Source organism: Ornithorhynchus anatinus, chromosome 3 (genome assembly GCF_004115215.2).
Source record: "Ornithorhynchus anatinus isolate Pmale09 chromosome 3, mOrnAna1.pri.v4, whole genome shotgun sequence".
Taxonomy (NCBI): Eukaryota; Metazoa; Chordata; class Mammalia; order Monotremata; family Ornithorhynchidae; genus Ornithorhynchus; species Ornithorhynchus anatinus.
In genome coordinates, this window is record NC_041730.1 from 87,978,233 (window position 1) to 88,000,621 (window position 22,389).

Consider the following 22,389-nt stretch of genomic DNA (forward strand, 5'->3'; position numbering starts at 1 on the left):
ATCTCCAACCCGGCACACACACTTCACTTTTCTAGTGCTAACCTTCTCACTGGCCCTCAGCCTCATCTATCTCACCACCGACCTTTTGCCCACATCCTGCCTCTGGCCTGGAACGCCCTCCCTCCTCAAATCCGACAGGCAATTACTCTCCCTTCCTTCAAAGCCTTATTCATTCATTCAATCATATTTATTGAGTGCTTACTGTGTGCAGAGCACTGTACTAAGCACTTGGGAAAGTACAAAATACAACAATAAAAAGAAAGAATCCCTCCCCACGATGAGCTCACAGTCTCGGGGGTGGGGGCGGGGGGGGGGGGAGACACATCAATATAAATAAATGAAATTACAGATATATACATAAGTGCTGAGGGGCAGGGTGGGGGAAGAGCAAAGGGAGTAAGTCAGAACGAAGCAGAAGGGAGTGAGAGATGAGGAAAAGTGGGACTTAGTCTGGGAAGGCCTCTTGGAGGAGACGTGCCTTCAGTAAGGCTTCGAAGTGGGAGAGAGTAACTGACGCATTTGAGGAGGGAGGGCATTCCAGGCCAGAGGTAGGATGTGGGCCGGGGTCGGCGGCCAGATAGGTAAGATCGAGGCAAAGTGAGAAGGTTAGCATCAGAGGAGTGAAGTGAGCGGGCTGGGTTGTAGAGGGGGCAAGATGATGGACTGCTTTAAAGACAATGGGGAGGAGTTTTTGCTTGACACAGAGGTGGATAGGCAACCACTGGAGATATTTGCTAGGGGTGGCGGGGGGAAGACATCTCCTGAACTGTAGAAAGATGATCTGGGCAGTGGAGTGAAGTATGGACTGGAGTGGGGAGAGGCAGGAGATTGAGAGGTCAGCAAGGAGACCGATGCAGTAATCTAGGCAGGAGAGGATGAGTGACTGTATTAACATGGTAGCAGTCTGAATGGAGAGGAAAGGGCGGATTTTAGCGATGAGACCGACAGGATTTGGTGACAGACTGGATGTGGGTCGAATGAGAGAGCGGAGTCAAGGATAACGCCAAGGTTATGGGCTTGTGAGACGGGAGGGATGGTGGTGCCGTCAACAGTGACGGGAAAGTCCGGGAGAGGACAGAGTTTAAGTGGGAAGATAAGGAGCTCTGTTTTGAAGATGTTACTGAAGGCTCATCTCTTCCAAGAGACCTTCCCAGAGTGAGGCCCTGCTTTCCTCTTCTCCCACTTCCTCCTGCTTCACCTTGACATGCTCCCTTTGCTCTTTCCCGCTCCCAGTCCCGCGGCACTTATGTACATATCTGTGGTTTATTTATTTGTATTGATGTCTGTCTCCCTGCCTCTAGACTGTAAGCTCGTTTTGGGTAGGGAATGTGTCTGTTTATTGTTCTGTTGTACTTTGCCAAGAGCTTCGTACACTGCTGTGCACATAGTAAGCGCTCAATAAATACGATTGAATGAATGAATGAAAGAAATTCGGAAAGGCAGGCTGCCTCTCTGGCAAGAAATTAGAGACATCGTCTAAATCAGGTCATGACATGGTCATGACTCCGAGCTCCTTGTGGGCAAGGATCATGTCTACCAACTCTAATAGACCTCCTCCAAGAGGCCTTCCCAGACTGAGCTTCCCCTTTTCCCTCTGCTCCCTCTCTGCTCCCCCTTCACCTCTCCTCAGCTAAGTCCCCTTTCCCCCTTTCCCTCTGCTCCTCCTCCCTCCCTTCCCCTCCCCTCAGCACTGTGCTCATTTGTATATATTTTTATTACCCTATTTATTTTGTTAATGAGGTGTACATCCCCTTGATTCTATTTATCGTGATTAAGCCGTCTTGTTTTTTGTCCTTATGTCTCCCCCGATTAGACTGTGAGCCTGTCAATGGGCAGGGATTGTCTCTATCTGTTGCCGAATTGTACATTCCAAGCACCTAGTACAGTGCTCTGCACATAGTAAGCGCTCAATAAATACTATTGAACGAATAGATTTCAGTATTGTACTGTATTCTCCCAGGGGCTTAGTACAATCAGTCGTATTTACTGAGCGCTTACAGTGTGCAGAGCATTGTTCTAAGCGCTTGGGAGACTGTAACAGTTGGTAGACATATTCCCTGGCCACAATGAGCTTACAGAGGTATACAGATATTAAATCCCATGCTTTGTTATTATTTGGAATGGAGAACCAAAGTGCCATTACTGTACCTCAAACTACACTTATTCAGCATCAACTGATTCAGGGCTTGGAGCTGAGGGTTGAGTATAAGTTTCACACAGCCCCTCCCCTATAGGGGCTTAGAATTCAGCACAGAAGTGGTCAAATTCAACTGGCAACTCAGGTCATGGAAAAGAACAAAGGAAATTTCTGAAATAACAACAACTGTGGTATTTGTTAAGCGCTTACTATGTGCCAGACACCGTACTAAGCGTGGGGGTGGAGACCGGCAAATTGGGTTGGACAGAGTCCCTGTTCCTTTTGGGGCTCACAGTCTCAATCCCCATTTTACAGATGAGGTATCTGAGAAGTGAAGTGACTTACTCCAGTGGACAGCAGATGAGGGGAGGAGCAGGTATTAGAACCCATGACCTTGGACTCCCAGGCCCGTCCTCTATCCACTACACCACGCTGCTTTCCCTAAAAACAGACCACCCACCTGCTCTTGGAAGAAATCCATTATGTTCTTGAAATCCAGGTCATCGTAGTAATTCTTTATTCCTCTTCGAATGTTGTCATTTAAAAAGTCAATTGTCTAAAAAAAAAAAAAAAGACAAAGGTGATGATGTAGATAAAAATAGAGTGGCTCAAGAGAGATGTCCAACGCAGGTTGCTTTCCCAACCCTTCTCCTTAAATGGTGTTATGCCATGAAGGGTGATATTTGGGGCAGGAAAATACCCAGAAATGTAGGTGTTCTCCCATATTGGTCGCATTAACTCCCTTCACTGCATAATTGTGCCATCCCAATTTTTGAGCACTTGGGAGAAAACAATGTAAAAATAAACAGACACATTCCTTGCCCACAACAAGCTCACAGTCTAGAGTGGGAGACAGATATTAATATTAATAAATGACAGCTATGTACATAAGTCCAGTGGGGTTGGGAGGGGGGATGAATAAAGGGGATGAAGAAAAATACTTTTCTTTTTTTTTTTGGTACCACATAATCGTAAACAATGACAGCCTGGACCTGGGAAAGAGGAACAGGTGCATAAAAAACCTGACAACCCAGCAGGATTGGGGTTAATTCCTCGAATGCCTATTATATGCCGCACTTGGGAGAGTGCAATAGGACACTTGCAGTCTTGACAATGCCCTTATTTTCCTTTTCTTCCTCCCTCCTTCTTTTTTCTCCTCTTTCCCTTCCTGCTAGTCTTAATTCTTACAAGAGTCGCATAATAGCCACACCCGTTTTAATGTTACAGAAATTATGCCCAAAAGGGAAACAACTTTGCAAGTAAATACGCTTTGTCATTTTGTTAAGATCGGGATTAAACGGGAAGTCTGTTTCAACAAGGCCAGCTAACCCAGCCTCAAATTGGGTGACCATTCATCCGATTCCTTAACAATCGACCAATGGTACTGAAACCTTTCCGGGTGCAGAGCATTGTGCCGAGCCCTCCGATGGTCCGCTTTTCCGTCCGGTATGACAGGTTTACAGGGGACTGGGAGCAGTGACTCTGGACCAAGGAGGACATACACACTGTGAGCCACTTGTGGGACAAGGACTGTATCCAACCTGATTATTCATTCATTTAATCGTATTTATTGAGCGCGTACTGTGTGCACACCACTGTACTGAGCGCTTGGGAGAGAACAATGTAAAAATAAACAGACACGTTCCCGGCCCACAACGAGCTCACAGTCTAGAGTGGGAGACAGACATTAATATTGAAATAAATGACAGCTAAGTACATAGGTGTGGTAGGGCTGGGACGGGGGATGAATAAAGGGAGCCAGTCAGGGTGACACAGCACTTACTATGTGCAGAGCACTGTAATAAGCGATTGGGGGAGTACAATACAATAGAGTGGTAGATATGATTCCTGCCCTGAAGGACTTCACCGTCTAGTATGTAGTAAGGCAAATAATTTCATGAAATGATGATGGAATCTCCCATCATTCATTCATTCATTCAATCGTATTTATCGAGAGCTTACTGAGTCCAGAGCACTGAACTAAGCGTTTGGGAGACTACATTATAATTAACAGACATGTTCCCTGCCCACAATGACCTTACGGTCTAGAGGGGATTATTTTGTATCTATCCCAATCCAGACAGTTGCCCTGGCAAAACATTTTAACTTTCTGTCTATCTGCAAAAAGGTTCCATCTGATTCCATCAAGTTACATTTCAAACAATCAAAAAAACCTATTTATTGAACGCTCATTGTGTGCACAAACCTGTACTAAGCTCTTAGGAGAGTACAATATAACAGAGTTGGTAGACACGTTCCCTGCCCACAACGAGCTCGAAGTCTAAAGGGGGAGGCAGACATTAATATAGATAAATTACAGATAGCAGAGAAGTCACGGAGCAGATACACAGAAGCAGAATGGCCTAGTGGATAGAACGTGGGCCTGGGAGTCAAAGGACCTAGGTTCTAATCCCCACTCCACCACTTGTCTGCTGTGTGACCTTGGGTAAGTCACTTCACTTCTCTGGGTCTCAGTTCCCTCATCTGTAAAATGGGGATTAAGACTGTGAGCTCCATGTGGGACACAGGATGCATCCAATCTGATTATCTTGTATCTACCTCAGTGCTTAGAATAGTCCCTGCACATAGTAAGAGGTCTTCCCTCTCCTCCAAGAAGCCTTCCCTGACTAAGCCCTCCTTTCCTCTTCTCCTACTCCCTTTTGCATCACCCTGACTTGCTCCCTTTATTCATTCAATAGTATTTATTCAATAGTATTTATTGAGCACTTACTATGTGCAGAGCACTCTACTAAGCGCTTGGAATGTACAAATCGGCAACAGATAGAGTCCCTGCCCAATGATGGGCTGCTTCCCCCCCCGCCAGCCTCAGAGCATTTATGAACATATCTGTAACTTATTAATATTTGCCTCCCCATCTAGACTGCAAGCTCGCTGTGGGCAGAGAATGCGTCTGTTTATTGCTATTTTTTACTCTCCCAAGCGTTTAGCATAGTGTTCTGCATAGCACACTGCTCTGCGTACGGTAAGCGCTCAATAAATACGATCAAATGAATGAACAGTAAATGCTTAACAAATACCATTAAAAAAACATATGTGCATAAGTGCTGTGGAGCGGAATGAGGAGTAAATAAAGGGTGCCAATCCAAGAGCAACGGTGATGCAGAAAGGAGCGGGAGAAGAGGGAAACCTGTGTAACATGGAACGCACGTAATAGAATTTGTTTCCATTTCTTCCTGTTGGCAAAGGGGTGTCCAGTGTCTGGGTGCCACCAGAGACCACCCTCATCAGACTTGATAGCGACTCTTGATAAAGAAGGCTATTTAGTCATCTCACTCACTCTTTCCCCTTTCTGGTCCCTCCCACCATCGTTCCTTTCAGCTCGGCTCAAGTGGCGTTCCCTGCCCTTCCAAGGAAGCAGTAAGGCTAATGGAACAAAGAGCTTCACAGCTGAACTGGGTGGATGGGAACGTGGGGAGAGAAGCAGAAAAGGAGGGCTGGAAGATTTGCATATATTCCCCACAATCAGAGCTTTGAGCCCACAGAAGGCAACTTTAGAGGCTGGGGTTGGCATAAAGGGGGCATTCTCAGCTTGATGCGCTGGGAATGGCAGGAAGGGAGGGGAGATGACCATCTAAAAAATAATTGCTTTTAGATGAGAAATACATATCTGGATTTTTTTCTTGGACCAAAAGCATTCAAGATTAGTACTGGATGCTGCTAAACTACGACCCTGCTACTTCTTGGTATGTAGCACCTATTTCGGTGAAACTCAACGCACTTGAAGATCTCTTTTCTCCATCCAGCATTCATTTCGCAGATGGGAGGCGGCGTGGCCAAATGGAGAGAGCATGGGAACGAGAGTAGTAGCCCCAGCTCTGCCACCGGCTTGGCGTGGGAACTCGAGTAATTTTTACCTCTCTGGGCCTCAGTCTTCTCATCTATAAAATGGAGAGAAGACCCCAGATCCTCTACCTCTTCGACTGTGAGCCTCAGGAAAGGCGGGGACTCTGTTAGATCCTATTTTCTTGTATTTCCTTCAGCCCCAGACATAGTTAAAATGTTTAATCAGTCATGTTTATTATGGGGAAAGCACAGAGAGATAAAGTGGCCCGGACAGGGTCACACAGCAGGCCGGGGGAAGAGTCTTGCCTGAACCCAGGCCAACCGACTCATTTTTTAGTCTCCACTAGGCCATACGACCTCTCTGGTACCCACTTCCCAGCCAGATATAACAGATGTTTTCAAATAACTAATCACTCCACTTCACGGAGGAAGAAACGGAGAGAGAACGGTTAAGAAGAACTTTTTAAAAGAGATTCATCACGCACTGGCTAGCAGATGTAAAGACTTCTGGGACACTAAAAACAAAATAAACTGAACCCAAGATCTGAGAGCAAGGTATCTTAGAGACCTAGGTTGTCAAGAATAATAATAATAATAATTGTGGTATCTGTTAAGTGCTTACTATGTACCAGGCACTATACTAATAATATAATAATGTTGGTATTTGTTAAGCGCTTACTATGGGCCGAGCAATGTTCTAAGCGCTGGGGGAGATACAGGGTAATCACGTTGTCCCATGTGAGGCTAACAGTCTTCATCCCCATTTTACAGATGAGGTAACTGAGGCACCGAAATTTAAGTGACTTGCCCCAAGTCACTCGGCTGGCAGGTGGCGGAGCCAGGATTAGAACCCACGACCTCTGACTCCTAAACCCGTGCTCTTTCCACTGAGCCACGCTGCTGGGGTGGATACAAGCAAATCGGGTTGGACACGGTCCCTGTCCCACATGAGGTTCGCAGTCTTAATCCCCATTTTACAGATGAGGTATCAGGCCCAGGGAAATGAAATGACTTGCCTAAGGTCACACAGCAGATGAGGGGCGGAGCCGAGATTAGAACCCATGACCTGACTCCCAGGTCCATGCTCTAGCCACTAGGCCATGTCAGTTTCCTCCTTTCCATTCCAGGTGCTTTCCTTGCTGATGAGACCGTGCCCAAGAGATAAGTGATATCAGTGTGGGAACGGTCTTAATCTCCCTTACTTTCAAGCTGCTGGCCACAAAGGTATTTCACAGCCCCAACGGCAAACAATCGCTGGAAGAGAAATGTTCCCTTTCTCCAGACGGCTGCTCCGAAAAGACACGCTGTAGGGCTGGGAAAATCCAGGGCCATCCGAAGAGGCTTCGGAGGAAAAAACAGACCGTCTGAACTGCCCAAACGGCGGGGAAGACAGACCGCTCAGAAGCTGAAACCTCGCAGCTCATCTGGTTCTGAATGGCGGCATTTGAGAGCCGGACTGAGACGCGAGCAATCCCAAGGGCCGGGGCGCGGGGGGTGGTTTTGCTATGAAAACCTGGAGATGGGCATTCGGCTCAACTGTCACAATATTAGGGGAGGTCACGTTCCTGAATCGCCATCGTGGATGGCGGAGGGAGGAAGAACCTCTCCTTGGCATGAGGAAGGGGATCCGTTGAAAGTTGGGTGGGGGCCCTGAGCAAAACCAGGTGGCAGGTGGAAAAGGAACTGAATTGAGTGGGTAGTGGTTGGGTGGTAATGTAATAATCATAATAATAACGATACTTATTAAGCGCTTAGTATGTGCCAAGTACTATTCTAAGCTCTGGGGTAGATACAAGCTGATCAGGTTCATCACAGTCCCTGTCCCACTTGGGGTTCACAGTCTAAGGATCCCCATTTTACAGATGAGGAAACTGAAGCATAGAGAACTTCAATGACTTGCCCAAGGTCACACAGCAGACGTGGTGGATCCGGGATTAGAACCCAGGTCCTTCTGACTTCCCAGGCCCGTGGTCTATCCACTAAACCATGCTGCTTCCCCAACATGAGCAGGGAGTCAGAGCTTGCCTTCTGTGTGACCTTGGACAAGTCACTTCACTTTTTTAAAATGGTATTAGTTAAGCACTTACTATGTGCCAGGCACTGTACTAAGCACTAAGGTAGATACGAGCAAATCAGGTTGGACATAGTCAGTGTCCCACACGGAGCCCACAGTCTTAATCACCATTTTACAGATGAGGTACCTGAGGCAAGTCACTTCAATTCCCCAAGGTCACAGAGCAGACAAGTGGTGGAGCCAGGTTTAGATCCCAGATCCTTCCTGACATTCAGGCCCGTGCTCTAGCCGCTAGCCCACTCACGCTGTTTCACTTTTCTATGCTTCAGCTTCCTCATCTGTAAAATGGGGATTCAATACCTGTTCTCCTTCCTACTTAGGCTGTGACCCTTATGTGAGAACTGGAACTATGTCCTACCTGATTATCTTATCTCTATTCCAGGGCTTAGTAAAAATAATAATAATAATAATCGTGGTATTTAAGAGCTTACTTTTTGCCAAGCACTGTACTAAGCAATGGGGTAGAGACAAGATAATCACATTGGACACAGTCGCTGTCCCACACGGGCTTTAATTACGAAGGAGAATAGGTATGGAATCGTCATTTTACAGATGAGGAAACTGAAGCACAGAGAAGTTCAATGGCTTGCCAAGCTCACAAAGTAGACTAGTGGCAGTCAGGATTAGAACCCAGGATCTCTGACTCCCTTATAGTAAGTGCTTAACTAACATTTCAATTAATACTATTTTGTTATATTTTATTAATATTAACTGCAACTACATTTTACTCAGAGTGAAAGAGAGAGAGTGAAAATGATCCTGGGGTGGTGTCGGGGAAGGGAAGGTCGTGAGTTGGAAAGTGAAACTGAGGATAATAGGAGAACAATTAGAAGAATGGGAAATGAAAATTTCTGGGTTTTTTTGGTGTGTGGGGGTGGTGTTTATTCCAGCCAGAAAACTAATTGCGGAATCAAGAGTTGCTACCTGAATGAAACTGGAACTGAATTGGCTGGGAAAAAAAGGCCACCTGCCTGCCGTGAAACAAACCACTACAGCAACACTGCAAGTTCTCTCACCTTAACGGAAGGAAAGCAGATCACGGAGAACACAGATTGTCTCTATCTGTTGCCGAGTTGTACATTCCAAGCGCTTAGTACAGTGCTCTGCACCTAGTAAGCGCTCAATAAATACTACTGAATGAATGATGCCTTCTAGGGTGAGGAAGAAAAACCCTGGCACAACAAGATCCTGAAAGAGGTTTATGACAGAAAGCTTGACTCTGAGAAGAAACAGATATCTGCACCAAAGGAAGAGAGAACGCTTGGGATGGATGACGGAGTTTTTTAAATCTCCTCCCTTTGGGATCTTTAGGATTAGGCTAACTGCCTATCCATTCAGGCTGGAGGCAGGAGGATGGACTCCAAGGTCATCTCTTAAGAATAATAATAATAATAATGTTGGTATTTGTTAAGCGCTTACTATGTGCAGAGCACTGTTCTAAGCGCTGGAGTAGATACAAGGGAATCAGGATGTTGAGCATGTGAGGCTCGAAGTCTTCAGCCCCATTTTACAGATGAGGGAACTGAGGCACCAAGAAGAGACTTGTCCAAAGTCACACAGCTGACAAGCGGCAGAATCGCTTCTACACTGGAGAAATTCCAGACTACAAGGAAGTATCAGCAGTTCCTCTCCTTGCACTGCTGAGGCCTTATAAGGATGAGGTCACTTCTACACTGCTGAAATTTTATCCCTGACCCTCTTGGTCAGTTCTCCTCTCTCCCTTCCTGAAGCTCCGATGTTTTCACTTCCAGTTGCCCAGGGTGAGGATAGATACATGGCACTTGTTAAGCGCTTACTTTGGGCCAAGTACTGTGCTCTGCACTGCGATAGATCTAGATAATTGGCTCAGACACAGTACCTGCCCTTCATGGGGCTCCCAGACTAAGGTGGAGGGAGAACAGGAATTGAATCCCCATTTTCCAGATGAGGAAGTGAGGCCCAGAGAAGTTAAGTGACGTCCCCGAGGATACTTAGAAGCAGCGTGGCCTTGTGGAAAGGGCAAAAGGCCTGGGAGTCGGAGAACCTGGGTTCTAAATCCGGCTCTGCCAACTGGGCAAGTCCTAAACTTCTCTTGGCCGTAGTTTTTTTAATTGTAAAATGGGGATTCAATAGCTTTTCTCCATCCTGTTAGATTGTGAGCCCCGTGCTGGACCTGGGCTGTGTCCAACTTGATTAAAAAAAATCTTGTGTCTACCGCAGCACTTACAGTGTTTGACACATACTAAGCCCTTCACAAATACCATAATCATCATCAAGATCAAACAGCAGACAAGTAGCAGAGCTGAGATTAGAGCCAGGTCTTCTGACTTCTAGTCCTGTGCCCTTACCACTAGGCCACGATGCTCCTTGATACTTCGATTGAGTGGCTCCCACTGAAGGACTGAAGCCAGCCAGGGGCCAAGTGGTGAAATATGCCCCACGGCCTAGTGGATAGAAATGGGCCGGGGAGTCAGAAGGACCTGGGTTCTAGTCCTGGCTCTGCCTCTTGTCTGCTGTGTGACCTTGGACAAGTCGCTTCACTTCTCTGGGCCTCGGTCACTCCATCTGTAAAATGGGGATTAAGACTTTGAGCCCCATGTGGGACGGGGACTGTGTCCAACTCAGTTTGTATCCACCCAGCGCTTAGTACAGTGCCTGGCACTTAGTAAGTACTTAACAAATTTCACAATCATTAGTATTATTGATATAGAGGAGAAACAAGATCCATTTCTTTATTTGACCTCAGAGGCTTGGCCCTGGGGAGCTCGGGGCCAAAAGAAGTTGGCTCAGTATCGTCTCTTACCTCACGGGTACTTGGGTGATAAGGACTGATGAGGGCTGACAAAATTCCACAGGTGCAGAGAGGCAGATGCCCCCAGCCCACCCAACCAGGGTGCGGAGAAGTCCAGAAGCGGCCCCCACGTCCACCGCATCCCCCTCCGGAAGGCATGTACGCTGTCTCTTCAGAGCCCTGGCAGCCACTAAAGCTTGGCAACAACATCCGGCAGAATGACACATCAGCTGGATGAGGGGCTGGGGGAAGCCCAGGGGACTCTCCCCACCAAGACGAAACAAACAGAGGAAGGAAGCCATCTGCTGGGGTGGGGCAACCGCCTCTGGCTCCTGTTTCCAGAAGCCTCCGGGCCACAGGTGGGCAAGTTTCAGGCCTTGAGGAATTCCCTCTTGACTTCCGACACCCCTGCTCACATATGAAAAGAGCACCCAACTCCTTTCGTTTGCTTTCCACAGCAACCTCAAACCCGACAGAGCCAATCCTGGGGGAGCTGGAAATATTCCCGCCGGTCACAGTTCCCAACAGCAGGAGCCGACTGTGGAAAACCAGAGTCCCAGGAAGGGAGGCAGTAAAATTCGGCATGCTGCAGCAGCGCCCGCCCCAACCCAGGACAGGAAGGCTGTAGACCCAGCTGGCAGGCCCCGCTCCCCGTTGCCTGACTGCAGCCTCCTCCATCATCCAAACAAGGGGGCTTCCTTTCAGCGCTGAGCTCTCCAAATCCAAGAATGATTTTGAGACATTTAACTCCCAGAGGTTCAAGGGGGATTCCCTTGAACGACCTTCAAGGAAAAGAGACCTGTTCTGAATTCACTTCTCCCTTGGCTTCCCTGGCCTCTGAACTCATACCAATAGGCAAGGGGAGGGGCAGAATGGAGTAAAGCTTTGTGAAGAGACTGTGAAAAAGGAGGCATCTGATCTATTTTTCTTTATAAAGCAAACATTCCCCAAATACCGAAATATAAGAAACAAGTCTTCACTTTCTCCAGCTGCCCAAACTGAAGACAAGCCACCTCCCAGTCCACTCGTCTTGCAATCTCTATCCAAAACCACCTCACATCTGGATCCCAGCTCTTCACCCACTCTGCAAGGGTGGCATCAGAGGGTAACAAAGATAAGCGGTCACCTCAGGACAGCGGGCAGAAAGGGGTGACCACCTGCTTCTTGATGCTCTCAAGTTGGCGGCCCCCTGGGATATGGCCACCATGCCTAACCAGAGTCCCCGCTGCCCCCTCTTAGCTTTTGCACAAGCATGGTCACCATCTTTGTTCCATTTTCCAGTGATTCCCCTCTCCCCTTCATCCCCCCCAATGGTCTCCAGAGATAAAAGTCTCTACCACGAGGTGTGTTTTCTAATTTTTTTTTTTAATTTGGGCTTCAAGAGATCCTGGTGGTGGGATCCAGGTGCTGGACTGGGGAGGTGAGCAGCCCACATCCCAGAATTCCATAGCATTTGTTTGGGGGGATGAGGAGTTGGGGAAAGGGTGGGACAAGGGAAAGAGGAATTCAAAGACCACGTCTCTAGGCCTGCAAGATCTCCATTTCAAGTGGGCCACCGTCTTTGATTGGATGGAGCCCTTTCAAGTGGGAGAACGTGCCCATGTGTGCCCTTGTAAATCCAGGAGGGTGGCACTCTGGAAGATTCTCAGGACATACCTGTCACTCCAGGGTGTTCCAGCCCACTACCTGGGAACCACTGGTCCCCTGGAAAGAAACAAGATATATGGGTCCCTAACAGGATTTCAGTCTCACCCTCCTCTCTGTCCCTATTTCCTCTCCTTAAAATGAGGATCAACCCACAGATAAGCTTTGTAGGACATTGTGGGGGGTGAATTAATGGTTTGTACAGTGCTTCTGAGGAGGAATTCTTGAGACATTCAAGACATTTTTGGATGAAATTATATGGCAGCTTTGAAACTAATGGTCTCTCTGATTTCTCCTTCTTTGTGGAATCTTTTTATCATTTGGGCCATTTGTCCCCAGAAGCTATAGTGCATGGGATCCTTTGTCTCTGTAACATTTAGGAATAGAAACACTAATGGAAAAAAAAATTAACCAGGGTCCCTGTGAGCTCCTGTCTGTTCCCCGTTTAGACTGTGAGCCCGTCATTGGGCAGGGATTGTCTCTATCTGTTGCCGAATTGTACATTCCAAGTGCTTAACACAGCGTTCTGCACATAGTAAGCGCTCAATACATACTACTGAATGAAAACCTGCTGCCTCTTTCCCAGGGAAATTCAAGAAAGGGACTATATTCCATGGCTTTTTGCCCCACCTCAAGTCTAATGCCACATAGAAATCAGTGCGGGGGAAAAAAGAAATCGAACCTGCCGATCCTAAATTTTGCCTTAGAGCTGGAGGTCTGGGAAGCCGAGGGAGGGAGGGAAAGGCACTGGTCATGCCAAGCTGTCAACTGAGAGGGGCATTTCCCAGGATGTCCTCCTCGAGAGCAGGAAAGTCACCGAGCCTGGCGAGCTGACCCAGCTAGCTGCCGAAGGCCGCCTCTGCCCTTCCCAGCACAGACGGGCAATCTCTGCCTGCCCCGAGGGAAGTGAGGGGAAAGGAGAAGGGGAATCAATTCTTCCTACTCATCTAGCAAATGCCCAGGGCTAGGGAAGAATCAGCTGCCTTGACCCAGAGTTGGCAAGCAGGGTACAAACTTGTTCTGCAAGTGCAGTTGATCTTCAGGCAATAATCTACATGCCCCACCCCTCTTCCCCCTCCCCACAACCTCCTTGGCAAATTCCCTGCCAACTTTAAAATGACTTGGGCTGGGTACCCCACGTCCTGTTCCTTAGTGGAGGATTAAAAAGCTGATTTTATCAAGGACACTTTTGAATTTAGGTACTAAAGCATCCCCAGAAATGTTCTACATTAGGGACAGAAAGGGAGTCCCTCAAGGAGGCTTTCCAATCAACCAGAGCTGACTGTCCAATGGAAGTCCATATGTGTGTGTGCGTATCAATAATATTGGTATTTGTTGAGCACTTTCTATGTGCAGAGCACTGGTCTAAGCGCTGGGGTAGATACGGGGTAATCACGTTGTCCCACGTCAGGTTCACAGTTAATCCCCATTTTACAGATGAGGTAACTGAGAAGTGAAGTGACTTGCCCACGGTCACACAGCTGACAAGTGGCAGAGCTGGGATTCGAACCCATGACCTCTGACTCCCAAGCCCGGGCTCTTTCCACTGAGCCACGCTGCTGTATATACATATTTATTGTGGCATTTGTTAAGTACTTAAAATGTGCCGAGCACCGTATTAATGCGCTGGGGTGGACACAAGCAAATTGGGTTGGACACAGTCCCTGTCCCACAGAGGGCTCAGAGCCTTAATTCCCATGTTACAGATGAGGTAACTGAGGCCCAGAGAAGTGAAGTGACTTGCCCAAAGTCATATAGCAGACAAATGGCAGAGCCAGGATTAGAACCCAAGTCCTCCCTCACTCCCAGGCACATGCTCTAACCACTAGGACAAGCTGTTTCTCAATTCCCTAAATTCCCATCCTTCGTTCACCTCTCTTTGCGTCTCACCCCACTGCCCCCACTCCATAGCTTTGTAATAATGTTGGTATTTGTTAAGCGCTTACTATGTGCAGAGCACTGTTCTAAGCGCTGGGGGAGATCCAGGGTCATCAGGTTGGCCCACGTGAGGCTCACAGTTATAATCCCCATTTGACAGAGGAGGGAACTGAGGCATAGAGAAGTGAAGTGACTTGCCCACGGTCACACAGCAGACAAGTGGCAGAGCCGGGATTCGAACTCATGACCTCTGACTCCAAAGCCCGTGCTCTTTCCACTGAGCCATGCTGCGTCTTGCTTGCTCTGCCATTTATTAAGTGCCGGCAGTAAGCAGAGCACCGTACTAAGCTACGGAGAGAAGAGGCAAGTTGCCCTGCGTTTCAGTTTTGCCATCCGTGAAATGGTTGGGGAAGAGGCGCTTATCTCTCAGGGCACTTGGCAGGGAAAAGCTAAACTGTGGGATCCCAGCCCAGGGCGAGGTCTGCCAGTACGGTGGTCTCCCCGACGGGCTGACCAGCTCTCCGGACTGAGCTGGGGTGGGAGTCCGATCCCTGCCTTTTGTGGAATAACGGGACCTTCCTTCCCCATTCCAGACTAATTTACGTATTTCTCAGGGAAACGGAACCTGACTCAGTATGGTAATAACTGGGGACACTCTCAATTCTGACTCCTTGCTTAGAATAGCTTCGTTTGCCTGGAACTCACGGGACAGGCACAGGGACGACAGGCCTGAAAGGATTAGGTTTTCCTTGGAGAAAATCCATTTGAGGAATAGGGTGACAAAAAGTCTCCTTTTTCTCTCCCTGGGGCTGGTGAGGGACTAGCTCATTGGGCCCTGCCTCCTCCCAAACAGGCTCCAATCCCTGGGAGGCTTGAGGAGCCACTTCTCCATTGCTTGTCTGCTGTGTGACCCTGGGCAAGTCGCATCCCGTCTCTGTGTCTCAGTTACCTCATCTGTAAAATGGGGATTAAGACTGGGAGCTCCATGTGGGACAGGGACTGTGTCTACCCCAGAGTTTAATACAGTGCTTGGCACATTGTAAGCGCTTAACAAATACCATTAACCAAAAAAAATAAAATAAAAGGCAATGACCCCATGACTTCTCCGTGCCTCAGTTTCCTCATCTGTAAAATGGGGATTAAGAGTATAAACCCTATGTGGAACAGGGACTGTATTGAACCTGATTATCTGTATCTATCTCAGTGCAACCCCTCTCGTTTCCAGTCCTCTACCGGTCTCAGCTACGGGAGGGAGAGTCAAGGAGAGGCCTGTCCATTCCATTCCTGGCTCGGCCAGTGGCTAGTGAGTGGAAGGCAATCTGCTACGAATCAAAACGCACCTGTACTGGGCAGCAGCAGCACAGGAGAGAGATGAGGGCGGAGACTCGAGTTTACTGCACAGAAGATGACAATGGTAAACCTCCTCCTTATTTTTACCAAGAAAACTCTCTGGATCCACTACCAGAACGATTGCAGATGGAGGCGGGGCGTTCTGGGAGAGATGTGTCCTCGGCGTCACTATGGGTTGGGGACGAAGACTCAGTAGCGTAAGACAACACCTCAGTGCTTAGTACCAGGCCTGGCAGGGAAGCAGCATGGCAGCAGAGCCTCGTAGATAGAGCCAGGGCCTAGGAGTCAGAAGGACCTGGATTCTAATCCCGGATCCACCATTTATCTGTTTTGTGACCTGGGGCAAGTTACCTCACTTCTCTGCGCCTCAGATGAAATGGGGATTAAGACTATGAGCTCCATGTGGGCTAGGGACTATGTCCAATCCAATTATATCGACCTCAGGTCTTAGGACGGTGCTTGACATATAGTAAGTGCTTAGCAAATGCCATCGTTACATAGTAAGCACTTAAATATCGAAATTATTATTATTATTATTCTCTGGGCCTCGGATTTCAACCAGAAAATGATAAGAATCCCACTCCCAGACCCCACCTTCTAGAGGAGCGAGCAGTGAGGTCTGTACTCCCTGCAGACCTGCCCTCTTGGGAGGGGCTATGGGATGGAAATACAGGGAGGAAGACAAATCCCCTCCCCACCCACTGCCCCATAGCAAATGCACCACTCCCGCTCAGCCATTTTGAGGTTCAGTAGAAACACGGGGAATCCCGTGCCCTTGGGCACCCACTCTGGATTTCCAGCGGTGGACGAAGAAACTGTTGACATTCACAGCCACTGGGCTGGACTGGCCCCCCCAAACTCCCGGCCAGCCTCGAAGTCTTCCGAGCAAGGCCGAAAACCCACCCAGGTGGTTCTCTGAGCCATTAGCTCCCAAGGTAGTCTGCGTCTTCCAAACCCTGGCCCACTCCTGCAAAGCCTCATCCTCTTTTCACCCTCCTGCCTTCCTGCTCCTAATTAAATGAAAAGTCGGCTGCTCTCTCTGCATGGGCTTCAAATTCCAGTCAGTTCCCTTCAGCGACTCTAAGCCGACTCAGAAACGGAGCGGTAAAATGCTGGCCTGGATGAAGCCACATCCTCTGGGTTTCCTACTCACCTGGCCTCAGGGGGAGTGTCTTCAACCAATGGTGGGTGGAAGAAAAGACTAGGCATCAGATGCAGCGCTTAGAACAGTGCTTGGCTCATAGTAAGCGCTTAACAAATACCATCATCATTATCATTTTGGTTGGTTTTGTGTGGAAAGAGCATGAACCTGAAGGTCAGAGGACCTGGGTTCTAATCCCAACTCTGCCCCTTGTTGCTGGGTGACCGTGGGCAAATCACTTCACTTCTCTGAGCCTCAAGTTTCCTCATCTGTAAAATGGGGATTCAGTACCGGTTCTCTCTCCCACTTCTACTGAGAGCCCCATTGTGTAGGACAAGGTCTATGTCGATCTGATTATCTTGCAACTACTCCAGCGCTTAATGCCTTGCTTGGCGCACTGTGAGTGCTTAATAAATAACACAATATTACTTATTATACTGCAGCTTCCAAACAGCTTCTCAATCACATTTATTGAGTGCTTTCTTTGTTCAGAGCACTGTAGTAAGCGCTTGGGAGAGTACAATGCAAAAAGAGTTTCCCTCTGCTTTTCCTCCCTTCCCCTTCCCCCGCCGCCCTCTGCTCTTCCCCTTTCCTCTCCCTTCAGCACTGTGCTTATTTGTATATATTATTACCTTATTTATTTTGTTAATGAGGTGTATATCTCCATGATTCTATTTATCTTGATGATGTTGTTTTGTTTTGTTTTACTCTGCTGTCTGTCTCCCCTGTTTAGACTGTGAGCCCGTCATTGGGCAGGGATTGTCTCTATCTGTTGCCGAATTGTACATTCCAAGTGCTTAGTACGGTGCTCTGCACAGAGTAAGCGCTCAATAAATACTATTGAATGAATGAATGAAAAGAGTTGGTGGACATGTCCCCTGCCCACAAGAAGCTCACAGTCTAGAAGAGGAGTTTACAGTCTAGCGGTGATACTCCCCAAAGAGGCAAGGGCCGGTGGCAATTTGACAGACTGTGAGCCTCTAAAATATGAATGAGCTCTGGCAAGCATGAGATGTTCCTTTCTAATAATAATAATGATGGTACTTGTTAAGTGCTTATTATGTCCCAGGCACCTTACTAAGCACTGGGTGGGTACAAGCAAATTGGGTTGGACAAAGTCCCTGTCCCCTGTGAGGCTCACAGCCCCAATCTCCATTTTACAGATGAGGGAACTGAGGTACACAAAAGTCAAGTGACTTACCCAGGGTCACACAGCAGACAAGGGGCGGAGCCAGTATTAGAACCCAGGACCTTCTGACTCCCAGCCCCATGCTGCTTCTCTTTCTGTTAACCCTCCAGTGCTCACTGTGAGGTAGGGCAGCCCCAACCTCTGTGAGGGGGAGAGAGAGGAGGAGAAGAAGGGAAATGGAGAAACCACAGCTCAAACTCTTTCCACTCTTTTGCTTCCTCCTGCCAGTAGTTTATTTTAGGGTCTGTCTCCTCCATTAGATTGCAATAATAATGTAATAATAATAAAGGTGTTTGTTGAGCGCTTACTATGTGCCAGACACTGTACTAAGCACCGGGGTAGATACAAGCAAATCGGGTTGGACACAGTCCCTGTCCCAAGTGGGGCTCCCAGTCTCCATCCCCATTTTACAGATTAGGTAACTGAGACCCAGAGTAGTAAAGTGACTTGTCCAAGGTCACACAGCAGACAAGAGACAGAACCCATGACCTTCTAACTTCCAGGCCTGTGCTCTATCCACTACATCATGCTTCAAGGGCAGAGGTCATACCTCCGGGTTTTAATGTTTCCTCATTCTTGACATGTCTGTCTACATTCCCTTCTCCCCACTTATCCTCTAAAGATCGTGACCCGAGGGTCAGGAGCTATGTCTAACTCCTTCCTGGGTATCCTCCCCCAGCAATTAGCGCAGCGCTCCGCACACAGTAAGCACTGAATATCATTAGTATTAATTTTACCGTACGCTCCCAAGCTCCGCACAAAGTGATCAAACTCTGCTATCGACAACTTGCCCACCTGGTTCCTGAAGATCAAGGCCACCACGCCACCAATAAGCTCGATTACCAGGCAGATTACGAGGATGAACATAAACTGAAAGACAGAAATCAGTGTATTTACTTGAGAGAACACGTAAGAGACAGCGCTAGCTGAGAGCACAGACTGCTTTGGCCTTTAATACGCGGGAAGAGAGCAGTTTGGATCTGGGAATTCTATTTCGAGAGCTCATCAGTTCCCCTCTAAACTGCAGTCTCCTTGTGGGCAGGGAACGTGTCTACCAATTCCAATATATTGTACTCTCCTAAGTGCTTCGTACCGCGTTCTGCGGAGAGTAGATGCTCAATAGATACAATTGATCGATCGATTCCTGGATAACTGTCTTTCATTTTTTTCCTTCCTTCGGCAAGAATCGCTGCCCCTCCTCCCTCTCTTCTCCCCTTCCCATGCCCCAGCTGCTCTGTTGGAAACTCCAGATGGAAAAGACGGCCTTGGGAACACACAGGAAGAGTGACCCAGATGTCTGTCAGAGATTGTGACGTGCGATTCAGTCTGAAGTTTTTCCGCCGAGTCTCAGTGAAAAAAGAAAAGGATCAACTAAGCCCTGTCTCCATTCATGCTAGAGAAGGTAAACAACAGCCTGGTTATGGGGCCAGGGTCCATGTTCACAGGAAGAAGAGTGGGGGTGGTGGGGAATGCTGAGATGGGATGGTGATGGAGAGGAAGAAGAGGGTGAGGGAAGAGAGGAGAGAGGGCAGGGAGTGAAGAAGGGAAGGGGAGAGAGAGGCCAGGGAGGGAGGAGGGGAAGGGAACAAAGTAGAGGAAGAATCACGTTGCACAGGGCTTGGGAGTCGGAGGTCATGGGTTCGAATCCCGGCTCTGCCACTCGTCAGCTGTGTGACTGTGGGCAAGTCACTTAACTTCTCGGTGCCTCAGTTACCTCTTCTATAAAATGGGGATGAAGACTGTGAGCCTCACGAGGGACAACCTGATGACCCTGTATCTCCCCCAGCGCTTAGAACAGTGCTCCTCTGCACAGAGTAAGCGCTTAACAAATACCAACATTATTATTTATTATTATTCAGTTGGAGGGAAGAACCAAAGGCAGGGGAGAAAGGGAAATCTATTGACAGAAAGGAAGGACAGGCAGATTTGCCTGGTTGGAGACAGAGAGTCTAAGTAGGGGTGCAGAGGGAAAAGGTTGCAGACCCTTAGGGTGGGGCAAGAACAGGAGTTTTTCCTTAATAATGTTGGTATTTGCTAAGCGTTTACTCTGTGCAGAGCACCGTTCTAAGCGCTGGGGGAGATACAGGGTCATCAGGTTGTCCCACGTGAGGCTCACAGTTAATCCCCATTTTACAGATGAGGTAACTGAGGCACCGAGAAGCTAAGTGACTTGCTCACAGTCCCACAGCTGACAAGTGGCAGAGCCGGGAATCCAACTCATGACCTCTGACTCCGAAGCCCAGGCTCTTTCCACTGAGCCACGCTGCTTCCTTGATTCCAAGGGTCCCTGGGAGAAGTTGGAGGGATTCGAGGAGGGGTGCGGCCATGTCTCTGCCAGCAGGTTTAGTGGATTGCTCTGGCTGCAACTTGTAGAATGGGTCAAATGAGGGAGAGGATGCATGTGAGGTGTTCCAGAAGAAGGAACTGGGAAAAAGCTGCAATTTTTCCTAGATAACCTCAATAATCTCTGACCTTCAGAAATAAAGTGCGGGAGCTCAAAGGGGTCAGCCTGCCACTTCCGTCGGATTGTTTGCTTTTCATTCATTTTTTTTCTTCCCTTCCAAATGTTTATCCCACAACATCTATCTACATGGCTCCAAACTGGGGTAATAGTGGGCTCGTGGCCATCTCTCCATCCCACAGCCCCCTCCATCTGTGTCTCCCTTAGTGATGACCACCCGAATCATCCAGAAACCTCGCTTCAACTTCACCGGACCACTTCCCTCTCCTGCTTCAGGGTGATTTTTAAAAAAAGTCACCTCCTCTGCTGTCCAGAACTCATGCATTTATCTATGTTAGTTGTTTACTTATACATTTTCTCAATTGTTCCAATCTACTTCCTCTCACTCAACTATTCATTCCATCCTATTTATTGAGCACTTACTGTGTGCAAAGCACTGAACTAAGACCTTGGAAGAGTTCAACATTACAATAAACAGATTCCCTGCCCACCACGAGCTTACAGTCTGGGGAACGTTTGTCAATTAATGTCTTCTCCCATCCCACTCCCCCATCAGATTGTGGGTTCCTAAAGGGCAGAGGTGGCATATTTAATTTTATATTTAAAGGGTGGTCGGTCAATACTATTGAGACTGATGCTCTCCATCCAAGAACCGCCCTTCCGGGTCCTGTCCCCACTCTCTAAGACCTTACAGCCTATGACCTAGGAGAAGCGGCGGGGACTAGCGGAAAGAGCCCCGGCCCGGGCGACAGAGGACCTAAATTCTAATCCCAGCTCTGTGTGACCCGGGCCAGTCGCTTCATTTCTCTGGGCCTCCGTTACCTCATCGGTAAAATGAGGATAAACACTGTGAGCCCCATGTGGGACATGGACTGTGCCCAACCTGATTAGCTTGTATCTACCCTAGTGCTCAGTACGGTGCCTGGCGCATAGTAAGCGCTTAACAAATACCACAAAAGAGGACTATTTCCCGAGCAGTGATGGAGGGAGGCCGAGAGACCACTGACTCACCCCTTTAAGGAGGCTCAGGTTGTCCCTGAGGGACGCCAGGACGCCGATGAAGGAGACGATGAACATGACGATCCCCAGCAGGATCAGGATGATGGCGGGGGCTAGGAAGGCGCTCTCCAGGGTTTTGTACTTCTGCCGTTCGACCTCAGCATAGATCCCCACGGAAAGGACAAGGCCGCCTATCAACTGTAGCGAGAAAAGAGGGGGAACATCTATTTCAGGGTCCTTTCCTAAAAATGGATTCATCGTCGTCATCAGGAGCACTTACTGGTCAGTTGTTTGTATGTGACGCCAAGCAGAGGGACTGCAAATTAAAAAAAAAACCAAAATCCCACACAGCTGACCCCTGCCTCTCTCCCACAGCTTGCAATTTAAGCTGAGATGTGAACTGATTGCTTTCTCCCATGCGGGTAACCGAGGACATCCAGAGGTGCACACCAGTTTAGTGTCTTATGGGAATGGATCATTAAATATGAAAATACTTCCAAGTGTATCTGCCTAACAGAGAAGCAGCGTGGCACGGTGGAAAGAGCCCGGGTTTGGGAGTCAGAGTTCATGGGTTCGAATCCCGGCTCTGCCGCTTGCCAGCTGTGTGACTTTGGGCAAGTCACTTAACTTCTCTGTGCCTCAGTTACCTCATCTGTAAAATGGGGATTAAGACTGTGAGCCCCATGTGGGACAACCTGATTCCCCTGTGTCTACCCCAGCGCTTAGAACAGAGCTCTGCTCATAGTAAGCACTTAACAAATGCCAACATTATTATTATTATTCTCTGTGCCTCGGTTACCTCATCTGTAAAATGGGGATTAAAACTGTGAGCCCCACGTGGGACAACCTGATCACCTTGTATCCCCTAGCGCTTAGAACAGTGCTTTGCACATAGTAAGCGATTAACAAATACCACCATTTTTTTATAACATGAATAATAAT

The 22,389-nt window shown here is 48.1% G+C and overlaps 1 protein-coding gene across 2 annotated transcripts in view; it reads right to left on the reverse strand.

The window, feature by feature from the left end:
- Positions 1-22,389, reverse strand: part of TSPAN15 (tetraspanin 15) — a 79,826-nt gene that overhangs the window by 19,210 nt on the left and 38,227 nt on the right. The window contains exons 2-4 of one of the 2 annotated variants that reach the window (XM_029059201.1): positions 21,460-21,645; positions 18,783-18,857; positions 2,598-2,693 (exon numbers count right to left, since the gene is read on the reverse strand). In XM_029059201.1, the coding sequence (XP_028915034.1) occupies positions 2,598-2,693; positions 18,783-18,857; positions 21,460-21,645 (357 nt within the window). The remainder of the gene's footprint in view (positions 1-2,597; positions 2,694-18,782; positions 18,858-21,459; positions 21,646-22,389) is intronic. The other variant, XM_029059202.1, reaches the window with a different exon arrangement.